The following is a 12044-nucleotide window of genomic DNA, read 5'->3' on the forward strand; positions in this document are numbered from 1 at the left end:
TGCGTGCATTGAAGTGGTTTTTGTACTCTTTCGTTCACTGATGCAAATGGAAATTACCATGTGCATATTCATCTTTTGGATTTACAGCGCTTGTAATGTTTCCACATTTGTAGTTACAATTATTGGATATAGGTTATGCTTTTTAGGCAAAACATTGCTTTCCTTGTTACTCAAACATGTTTCGTCACCTCTGTGCCATCATCAGTGGTTTTTTTTAATGAAATACTGTAAAAAGTTAATATATTTTAGGTTGTAACTAGTCAAACAAAATGTGGCCTTACGACAGTTTTTCTTTGTATTTTTTCCTACCTTGACTTTATATTATATGGTTTTGCAGGACCACCTATACGGTGTCTGGCACTAATAGCTTGTCATCTGCAAACCAGACAATGTAAATGTGAATTTTTTTCCACATTCCATGATTTTTAAAAACATGCCTTTGACATGACTAATTGTTTTATTTATATATTTGTTATTACTCATGTTTTGTTATGACTGATCCTCTTCCTTTCGAATTCTGAGGGCTCTGTACACATATATTAAACGTACTCTTTGTAATTTCAATACACAAAGTTCTCTCTCTCTCTCTCTCTCTCTCTCTCTCTCTCTCTCTCTCTCTCTCTGTGTGTGTGTGTGTGTGTGTGTGTGTGTGTGTGTGTGTGTGTTTCTTCAGTCAGCCATATTATGTCACTGACATAATGGTAACAGCACATAACTCTGTATTTGTTATTATTATTATTTGCATGAAGATCTTGTTTTCTAGGTTGTTCGTGAATATGTTGGCTAGGAGGCCACTAATGTGATCCACTAACTGATGATCCCATTGGCAGTCCTTCATGTTGGGAATAAAATTCTTTGTTGAATGTGAAGTAATTTTGCATTGTTATGGCCTTGAATATGGTTGCTATTTAATTAATGGGCGAGTCTGGTGTATTTCCTTGTTGTTTCAGTCTTTCTGCGATGTGGTCATTTTTTTTCTTTTACTGGAAGGCAAGTGCATACCGATGTGACATCAATGATATATGGCTTGCTGCGTCTGGTCTCAATGTTCTTGATTCTCTCTACTGGTTCCACCGAGTCTTCTAGGTTCCTGTTGTTTTCGAAAGTGTATATTTTCTTTAGTAACGTTTGTGTATGTTGAGCTAGGTGATATGATGGAGCATTCCTGAAGCTGATGATCAGTTTTAAACAGGTATGTTCTTTGTGCACCTTTGGTAGGGATTTCAGAGTGAGTGCCTTCAGAGATTGTGTGTGTCATTCTTTTTTATCAGGCCTTTCAAAAATGTATTTTTGCTGTTTTTCAGTGCTTGCTGAATATTTCTCTGTCACTGCTGTTGGGTCACTGGCCAGTTTGGTGATGCTGTTGTCCTTCAGAAACACTAATGTTTTATCTATGTATTCCTTTTCATTCATAATCACCAGAAGCAGGTGTTGTGTAAGAGCGCAAGAACACAGGAACACCCAAACTTTCGACACCTTGCGAATTTACTGGTTACTTTTCTTTGAATGCTGTAAACACAAATGCTGGAATACAGCACTACTGCCCCTCTCAACTACATGGAACTTGGCATCAGGGTCGTGAGCACATATTCAGTTGTGCATGTTTTAAGGAGCTTTTGCGCACGTGCAGCTCCAGTGATGTAATCGCCTTACAGGCCAAATAGATAAAGATTTCACAAACAACATGCACGGTTCACTATGTGCACAGCTAGCCCTTGCCACTCAACCAGAAGTTTACATCAGTGCCCCCAGTTGATAGCACACTGCAGAGACTTTTATCCCTGTTCACTCAGCATTAACACTGCTAGTGATAGCACACTCGTCAGATATGCCAATTCACTCACTATACGCTATAGTAAAATTACTCTGGCTATCAGTATGTGTTGAAGTTGTACTGACAGTAAACCTATTTTGTGGGTTTCTGATTGAGTTATAGTATGTTAAGTTATGACTTATCCATCCAGTAATCCATTTGAGGCAATGAGAAACAGAAGGGCCTAAAGCGCATCACTGTTGATTGTGAAATTGTAGCATTAATTGAAGCTTCTGAAAGCTGCTGTTCTTATGGTGCATCAGGTTTTTCTGTGCTGTAACCCCACATTGTACAGGTGTATATGAAAATTTACAAAAAGCTATATCACTGGTTTCTCTGATACTCACTTAAAAGTGGAATCGATGGCGGTGTGCTTTAGGTCCTTATGGATCTTGGCACCTCATTTGCATTCTAGTCAAGCGACCATGTAGGTAGACATTACTACTTGGGTTTAATCATCTCCACAAATGGCACTTTGTGTTTGGAGTTGGTTGTTTACTGTGCAGGAATCAGTTTTCATGTGCAGTGTAAACATGAAGTATGTTGAATCTATTTGAAATGTTAACAGAAAATTAAAGCTGTGAGAAGGTGTCGTGGGCTGTGCTTGGGTAGCTCAGTCAGTAGAGCACTTGCCCGCGAAAGGGAAAGGCCCTGAGTTCAAGTCTTGGTCCAGCACACAACTTTAATCTGCCAGGGAATTTCATATCAGTACGCATTACACTGCAGAGTCAAAATCTCATTCTGGGAACAGAGGAGTTAATTGCCAGGGAAAAATAGCCACAAAGGAACTAGGGCCTCCAAGAGCAGATCCTTTAATTGAGAGAGATGAAATCAAATACGCTTGACTACAAGTGAACATTTAACCAGGAAATGTACAGTTAGCACTAGTAGTTGTGTAAGTACAGTGTAAGAATATCTGATTTTCAGCTCAGAATAAATTTGTTAACTAATATATCTGTTAGAGATCTCGTACATTTGTCCAAAAAATTGGAAAAGTATAAAATCTCCCATTTACACAAAAATGTGAAGTGGGTGATCTGCAAAAGCTTTCATGTTATTTTGTTATTGCCCTAAACTGTACTTAATTATGTACAAAACAACAAAATTCCACAACAACAATTATTTCTTTGTCAGGTAAGCTATGCATATTATTATTATTATTATTATTATTATTATTATTATTATTATTACTATACCACCACCACCACCACCACTGTTTCCAGAATGAAATTTCACTCTGCAGCGGACCAGTGCTGATATGAAACTTCCCAGCAGATTAAAGCTACGTGCTGGACCGAGACTTGAAATTGGGATCATTGCCTTATACGGTCAAGTGCTCTACCACCTGAGCTACCCAAGCATGACTCACAACCAGTCCTCTCAGCTTCAATTCTGCCAGTACCTCATATCCCACCTTCCAAAGGTCCTAAGTTCGAGTCTTGGCCCGGCACACAGTTTTGATCTGCCAGGAAGTTTCATCATCACTGCTGTTATTATTATTACCAGAGGCTGTAGTTGTAAACTTGTCGATAAGCATAACTGTTATACAGCAGATGCCATTAATTTCACACACTCAAATTTATCTAAATCTAAAAATTTATGAATGCGATAAAATTTGGGGTACTCCACCTTTCTTGTTCTGTTATAAAGTATTCAGATTCTGTTAGGAGATCTTCCATCGTTTTGTATGATAAGTGTTTCTCAATGTTGTGTTTTGGTCCTTTTTCCAGTAGGCTTTTCTCCTTTATTGCGAGTTTAATGCCAGTTAGGGTGACGAGTCTGTCATGGAATTGATGAGTGTAGCAGGTATGTTTGTGCTGTTTATGTTTCTCTCATTTTTCTTGTATTATTTTCTTTATTTTTTAAAGTTCGTTATTGCACAACTGTTTTTGCATACAGTTCCCAAATTTCATGTTTGAGCTGCATAATCTCCGCTTTCCTTTCCAGTTTACTTGGTGCAGATGACATGCTGTTCACAGAGTTCTGTACATAGTCTGGAACTATATCATGAGTTAGATAGCTTTTGTTGTATTTATGTTGAGGTTTGTATTCTGAAGTTTCATTAAGGTGTTCCCGTATTTACTGTGGAGCTTGCTGTGTAATGCCTGGCTGGGCCATGAAACATTAATCTTCTGGATTTGCAGCTCTTATATTTTTTTATGTTTGCAGTTAAAATTATTGGATATAGTTTCTGCCTTTCATTCAAAACACTGTTTTTTCTTATTACATAATACAGGTGGTAATGCAAAGTCACATAATGTAAACTCACGGTAAGAACAAAAAAACTACCAGAACAGTTTACACAAAATAGTGGCAATGAACATGTCTTAATTTTGTGAGCAGCTGTCTCTTCTGCTGTAGGTCAACTGGCTCTTGCAAGGCACCTCATTGGGTAAGGCATATATATTTTTTTTTTTTTTTTTTTTTTTTACATCTGTTACACCTAGGGACTAGAAAAATTCACATTTGTAATAAATATGAATATAGATGCAAATTCTGCATGAAAAAGCAAAAACGTGAATTTGTGTAATAAATGCTATTTTGTAGTGAGCCACTAAGCACTATGGGACTTAACATCTGAGGTCATCAGTCTCCTAGAATTTAGAACTACTTAAACCTAACTAAACTAAGGATATCACACACATCCATGCCCAAGGCAGGATTCGAACCTGCAATCACAGCAGCAGTGTGGTTCTGGACTGAAGCACCTAGAACGGCTCGGCCACAGTGGCCGGCGCAGTTAACCACATCCAGATGAATTGTTTCATCAGGCATAATTTGAAATAGCTTTTTTTTTTGCATACAAATATTCAAAAAGTAAACTGTTTTCAGTTACTGGTATTGCATATCATCTGGTGAAGCCCAATTTGGAAAGAGAATCAGCATAAGAAAGCATGTCCATAATAAAGTGCACACCTATGCACAACATATCACTGTGCTCGTATGTTACTCTCCTGTCATATTACAAACAGTGGGCAGTTGAATTGGTACTATAAAATACACATGTGGCCATGTAGGTCTCAGCCATAATGCTTAAAATTTTAGAACAAAGAAATGCATTTGTCTGTCTGCTAGCTGAAGTTGGCATTATGCAAAACTATGGACACTATAACATGGCAGTTTTAGGTGTGGAGTGTTTTGTACTATGTTTCATAAGAAACTGGCAAATTTCCAACTGCACCCAGTATAGCCATTGCCAAATGTTTGGTGCACTCTGCTTTGCTTTGCTCTGCATTGTGTTCAGCTCATTATTTTCTTAAAATGAGCTTGGAGACTAATCCTGGTACATCACAGGGCTCAAGTGCTATTCTCACGACACCCCAAGGGATCAGGGGGTCCATGAAGCAAGTCTGCTTTCACAGAAACAAAGAACACTGTGTAGACTGTTTGGCCTGCAAGAGGGAAGTGGGGCATATTACCACCACACTACTCCTCACCTATTGAGCATTCGAAAGCACAACTAAGTTATTTCCAGTTATACTTCCACCCTATGTACCTCACTGGGTCTATCTGTAACGATGTCAGAGTATGGGCTGCATGACCCATGCAAGGGCTCTACAACATGTTAATCGACAATTATAAGTACAGATTCAAAATCTTTGTCAAGAACCACTGTAAACCAGAGAAGCACTCTGCCCACCAGCAAAAAACTGCTGCTGCTTACTGACAGAACAATCATTTATTGAAAATGTCAATAGAGCTGAAAAAAGAAAAGACTTTTTCTGAAAACACTGTTGAAGTTTCTGTAGAAGCAACTATTCCACTCAAAAAGCTATTATTATAGAGAATTAAAATTATTTATTCCCTTTTATTATTATTTCATCTTCAATAAGTTTTTTCTTTTCTTTTTTCCTATCTTTTACAATCAACTTTGTCTTAAACCATGCAGCATTCCAAACTTTATGTAAAATAGATGCATATTATGCCAAAAACAGATGCTACTATCATTCACCAAAAAAAGGTGCTACATTTTGGCTTCTGTAGTTGTACGTTTGTCCTCTAATTCTTAGAAGTCCGTCATTATCAGACCTGTACAGCAAAAATACCCTCATCCAAATTCTGAAAGGCATAATAATTTCATTTTGTCACCTGATCTATCAACTCTCCTACTTCCCACTTTCCCAAAATTATTCATATGATATGCTACTTACCAAAACTGGCACTTCCAATGTTCTACACATAGCCTTCAAACACCTGAATCTACAAACGTTTCATATGTTTAGAATGACTTTAATGCTAAATAAGTAGCACTGTAAATATATTTTCAGTGACAAAAGAAGTAGTGTACATACATTACAGATTTAAGTGTAAACAAAACAATGCTTTACATTACAAACCTGTTAACAAAACCAGGCGCAATATTACGTAACTGTTCTACTCCCTGCTGTATTTGAAGCAATGCATTTAATGCCTGGGGATTTGACATCAGATTATGGATTTCAGGATTTTGCAACTGCTGTAGAAAGTTTGGTAGCATCTGCCGCATCTGCCCCTGAAATTTATACAGAAACAGACCACATAAGTGTACCAGACTATTTATTAAGAGAAAGTAAACCAACGAAAGTAACAGCCATGTGTCTCACTGTTTAAATAATAGCAGCATGGTAGCTACTTAAATTTTATCATTTGTATTACACGAAAATGACACCCAAGATGCAGCCTGAAATTTTATTCACTTTTCAAGAGAAACTAAACTGACAGTAATGCAATTGTGCAGCATTCTGGCAATTTCTTTTACGCATTTTTAACTGATCAATCTATGAGAACAAGAGTCTTGCACTGTCTCCACAATTTGTAAGGTTTCAAGTGTGTTTCCAATTAGATAAAATGGAAAACGTTATCCATATGTCTGCTTATTTTTGATCAAAGTAATACTTGATGAGGGCTACTTGAAAAGAGATTTATATAAATGATTTTCTAATGAATAGAAGTTTTGTTGTATGATAAAAAGTTAACATTACAATCCCTCTCATTCCGGTCAGTGTGCCCTGATCAGCCTCAGTTACTGCATCCAAATGTTGTTAGCAGCTTCCCAACAGTGGTACTGTACTTTTGTCAGTAGTCACACGGATGTGATGCCATTAGAAGGAAAAATGTACTGGGGTTCAAACACTCATCCACAAGGTCATCAAGATCTGACTGGATAAGTGTGGGCAAAAAAGAGACTGTGGTCTTTTCAAAGGAACTGTCTTGGCCTTGATTCATTTACGGAAACCATACAAAAGCAAATTATGGATATCTGGAGAGGGGTTTGAACCTTATTCCTCTCATGTGAGACTCCAATGTGTATACTATTTCACAATCCACAAACAATAGAAGACAGCTCAGGCCAGGATTTTGGAATGGGGAAAGAGGAAGTGAATATTTCCTATCGTGAACGGTGATTAACTGTAATTTTGTTAAGAATTAATGATGAACCATTATGCCTGTCTCTGACTTCTGAGACAACAGCAAAAGGAAAGCAGTTCATTTTCGTGTTCATTTTATGGGCTTCTAAATAAAAGTGAGTTACTTACTTAGAATTGTCTACATACTTTTGTAGCTTAATTGTAAATTTCTTGCTTGTTTGTGTATTTCGAGATATAGTCTTGTGCTTTAGAAACTTTGTAGTACAGGTTTACACCATGTGAATTGCTGCTATCATCCGCCAGCAGCCGTTGGACTGGGCTGTCAGTCAGTCATTGAATTTTGTACTAGCAGTACCAGGAGAGTAGTTCATTTTCCACCATCTTCAGTATGGACAGGGCTGGTGAATGCTGCATTCAGATGCATCTTGAGTTGGGCACAGTTCACTCACAGCACCAGGCAGTGCTTGCTTTGGTCATGCAGATTAAGGCTGCTGCCTATGGGTGTCATTGTGAGGGGCTGAATGTAGTGATCCAAGGGACGACCAAAATGTCCCGTGTGTCCACCAATTGGTCTACTATTATGGTGGGCCTAATTGCTGCCTGCATTCAAATTGAACCTTCACCAGTGAGCCAATGGGAGGTTGTATATGCCAGGGTGTACCAGCTGGAAAAAGACTTTCTGGGGAAATGATAGCAAAGCCTCCACAGTAAGTCTGACAAACAGGTTTCAGGAGCCATCTGTAGCTGATAATAATCCTGAGTCAGCTGCAGTCATTTTTTCTGTTCCACTGGAACCCCCTTAGTCTCCAAGAGCTGGGCCTTAACAGTGGGTGAGATTATTGGAAGTTGGGAACTCCAATTTGGGCATATGGTGGAGCCCCTTAGGAATATGACTGCCAATCAGGGGAAGATAATTGTGACTCAGTTTATACTGAGGGAAATTATCTCATATGAACAGCAGTTCCTTCAGATGTCACAAAGAGCACAGGGTGCAGCCATCAACAGGAAGTGGCTCTGCCAGTACTAATGATATGAGCCATTTTGGATCAAAAAAGAGATTCTCTTATGTTTCTGGTGGCTCAACCAGTTTTGCTTCCAGGATGAAGCCAGAGCTACCCATGCATAGCATCACTGACAGACAAATTGTGGACCTTTGGTAGAGCTATGTGGAGGGTCTGAATCAGAGGCTCAGATGGTTCTGTGACTGTACAAACTGCAATTTCCTTGACTTTCACCATAGGATGGAGAGGAATTAGGATCTGCTTAAGAGGTCAGGGGTCCATTACACACAGATGGCGATTAAAATGTAACGTGAAGTGGACTGGGCATTAGGGTCTCAGGGAAAATGCAAACACAGGTTCTGTTTCAAAGGATGCAGGTCCAGTAGAGGATGAGGATAGACTTCAGAAGCATTTGTATTATAAATGTAAACTGTAATAGCTATGTTGGGAAAGAACCATCAACAGGGTGTATACAATTACATGAAAGAAAAATCCCAGATTTTTACCAGATTACCTGATTAAATGCCCCCCATGAACCATGGACCTTACCATTGGTGGGGAGGCTTGTGTGCCTCAGCGATACAGATAGAAAGGTGCAAGCACAACGAAGGGTATCTGTTGAGAGGCAAGACAAATGTGTGGTTCCTGAAGAGGGCAGCAGCCTTTTCAGTAGTTGCCGCAGTAACAGGATGATGGACTGATCTGGCCTTGTAACACTAACCATAACAGCCTTGCTGTGCTGGTACTGCGAACGGCTGAATGCAAGGGGAAACTAAGGCCGTAATTTTTCCCTAGGGCATGCAGCTTTACTGTATGGTTAAATGATGATGGCATCCTCTTGGGTAAAATATTCCGGAGGTATAATAGTCCCCCATTCAGATCTCCGGGCAGGCACTATTCAGGAGGACGTTGCTATCAGGAGAAAGAAAACTGGCGTTCTATGGATTGGAGTGTGGGATGTCAGATCCCTTAATCGGGCAGGTAGGTTAGAAAATTTAAAAAGGGAAATGGATAGGTTAAAGTTAGATATATTGGAATTTAATGAAGTTCAGTGGCAGGAGGAACAAGACTTCCGGTCAGGTGACTACAGGGTTATAAACACAAAATCAAATAGGGGTAATACAGGAGTAGGTTTAATAATGAATAGGAAAATAGGAATGCGGGTAAGCTACTACAAACGGCATAGTGAGCGCATTATGGTGGCCAAGATAGATACGAAGCCCACACCTACCACAGTAGTACAAGTTTATATGTCAAATAGCTCCGCAGATGATGAAGAGATGATGAAATGTATGACGAGATAAAAGAAATTATTCAGGTAGTGAAGGGAGGCGAAAATTCAATAGTCATGGGTGACTGGAATTCGATAGTAGGAAAAGGGAGAGAAGAAAATGCAGTAGGTGAATATGGATTGGGGGAAAGAAATGAAAGAGGAAGCCGTCTGGTAGAATTTTACACAGAGTGTAACTTAATCATGGCTAACACTTGGTTCAAGAATAATAAAAGAAGGCTGTATACATGGAAGAATCCTAGACATACTAGAAGGTATCAGATAGATTATATAATGCTAAGACATAGATTCAGGAACCAGTTTTTAAATTTTAAGACATTTCCAGGGACAGATGTGCACTCTGAACACAATCTATTGGTTATGGACTTTAGATTAAAACTGAAGAAAGGTTGTCCACATGGAAGAAGCGTGGAGATACTAGAAGATCGATTATATGATCTCTTTAATTTTCCTGTAGGCAGTATCTATCTTGCCTCTAGTGAGATAAGCCTCTACATCTTTACATTTGTCCTCCAGCCATCCCTGCTTAGCCATTATGCACTTCCCGTTGATCTCATTTTTGAAACGTTTGTATTCCTTTTTGCCTGCTTCATTTACTGCATTTTCTCCTTTCATCAATTAAATTCAATATTCCTTCTGTTACCCAAGGATTTCTACTAGCCCTCGCCTTTGTACCTACTTGATCCTCTGCTGCCTTCACTACTTCATCCCTCAAAGCTACCCATTCTTCTTCTACTGTACTTCTTTCCCCCATGTCTGTCAATTGTTCCCTTATGCTCTCCCTGAAACTCTCTACAACCGTTCCATAGGTTAGTGTTACGCCCCTTGACCTTTTTTTTTCTGGAGCTATATCAGGGACAGAGTCTTCATCATACCAGTTGCTGACTTCGACGAACTGAAGGCTAGGATAAAGGCTGCTGTGGGTACTGTGACAGAACACATGTTACAGAACACCTGGCAGGAACTGGAATACTGCCTCGACATTCCCAGATCTACCAAGGGAGCACACATTGAGGTTTACTAACATAAGTGGTCTTAAAAAAAACTATGTAACGGCATCAAATGCAAATTATTATGTCAAACATATATTCTGTAATAGATTGTTGTAATCAGGGCAAGACTTTGTGTTCACCCTGTATATTCCCTCGAACTCTAAAATTTATCAATCCTTTGAAAGGCATAGGATTTATACACTGGTATAGAGCTTCTTGGCACTACCAGCCAAAAAAATAACACATTTTGGAAAGATCTTTGATGCACGGTAACACGTACGGTGCCTATTTTCAGATTACAAAAGTATAAATACGAATTCCACCAAATACAGCACAGTATTTCTGAACACACAATACCAAAATATCATTAGTGTGATACCCATGCTACAATACGGAAACCGAGACTGTAACAGTGCTCTGAATGGCCTGGCAGTGAACTTCGAACTCTGGAAAATATGTCACGATAATATATATTCTTGCTTTGCAAAATACAACTACTACAAGCTGTACACTAAACATTTTTTGAGTTACCTGGTTGAATACCTGTTGCTTTTTGCCTACATTATTGATAATCAGCAAATGAAAAAACTAAAATAAATACGAGAAAGTAACTTCTAAGCTGGGTCTTCTTTAGTGTGTGTTACTCTTTAAGATATATTGAACACAGATGTGACAGTAAAATTTTAAATAATGATGTAAATGTCTGGCCTTCTGGGCCTGAAATTTTTCTAAGCAGCTAGTCCTCAAAGTGTTTGGAATGAGCGACAAACGCTCCAAGGAAATTTACGAGGGCCTTTCTTTTACAACCTCAAATCACTTAGTATGGCAGCTACACGAGCGGCAGAAAGTGGACAAGCTCTGTAGGAAACTGCGCAACTCTCATACTACACACTCTGCCATTGCCGACCTCAGGGCATCAGTCTGTGTTGCACCACAGCCACATAAACATGGCTGCCATCATTGGTGTAATTCAGTTTCTGCAAGCGGAAGAGAATAGTGCAACAGAAATTCATCAGAGAATGAGCCGAGTGAATGGTGATAACTTCATGACTGATGGTGTTGTGTATAAATGGTGCCAAAAGTTTAAAGATGGCCGAACTGGAGTGCATGATGAAGGGCGTCAAGGACGCAAGTCTGTCGTTACAGGTGACCTTGTTGAACAAGTTGACAGAATGTTTAGAGAAAACTGTAGGTTCACCATGACTACTTTGTCTATGGAAATTCCGGAAATTTCAAGATCTGTCATACACACCATCATTACTGAACATTTAGCCTACAAAGAACTTAGTGCTCACTGAGTTCCAAAATGTTGACAGACACCCACAAAAGTCACTATACGATGTCAGCTTTGAATTTCCTTGACCGTTAACACGATGAAGGAGAGAACTTTTTGACATAGTTACTGGAGATGAAACTTGGATCAAATTTGACGCACTGGAAACAAAATGACAATCACAACAATGGATGCATCCAAATTCACCAAACAAACCCAAAAAATTCTATCAATCATTCAACAACAGAAAGGTTATAGCTACCACGTTTTGGGATCAAAAAGGTGTGTTGCTTGTAGAGTTTATGTAGCCCGGAACCACTATCAAT

The 12044-nt window shown here is 39.0% G+C and overlaps 1 protein-coding gene across 2 annotated transcripts in view; it reads right to left on the reverse strand.

The window, feature by feature from the left end:
* LOC126282235 (ubiquilin-1) overlaps positions 1 to 12044 on the reverse strand; it is a 93632-nt gene that overhangs the window by 38736 nt on the left and 42852 nt on the right. The window contains exon 7 of one of the 2 annotated variants that reach the window (XM_049981813.1): positions 6151 to 6305. In XM_049981813.1, coding sequence (XP_049837770.1) covers positions 6151 to 6305 — 155 coding nt within the window. The remainder of the gene's footprint in view (positions 1 to 6150; positions 6306 to 12044) is intronic. The other variant, XM_049981814.1, reaches the window with a different exon arrangement.

The sequence above is a fragment of the Schistocerca gregaria genome, chromosome 7, assembly GCF_023897955.1.
Source record: "Schistocerca gregaria isolate iqSchGreg1 chromosome 7, iqSchGreg1.2, whole genome shotgun sequence".
Lineage (NCBI taxonomy): Eukaryota > Metazoa > Arthropoda > Insecta > Orthoptera > Acrididae > Schistocerca > Schistocerca gregaria.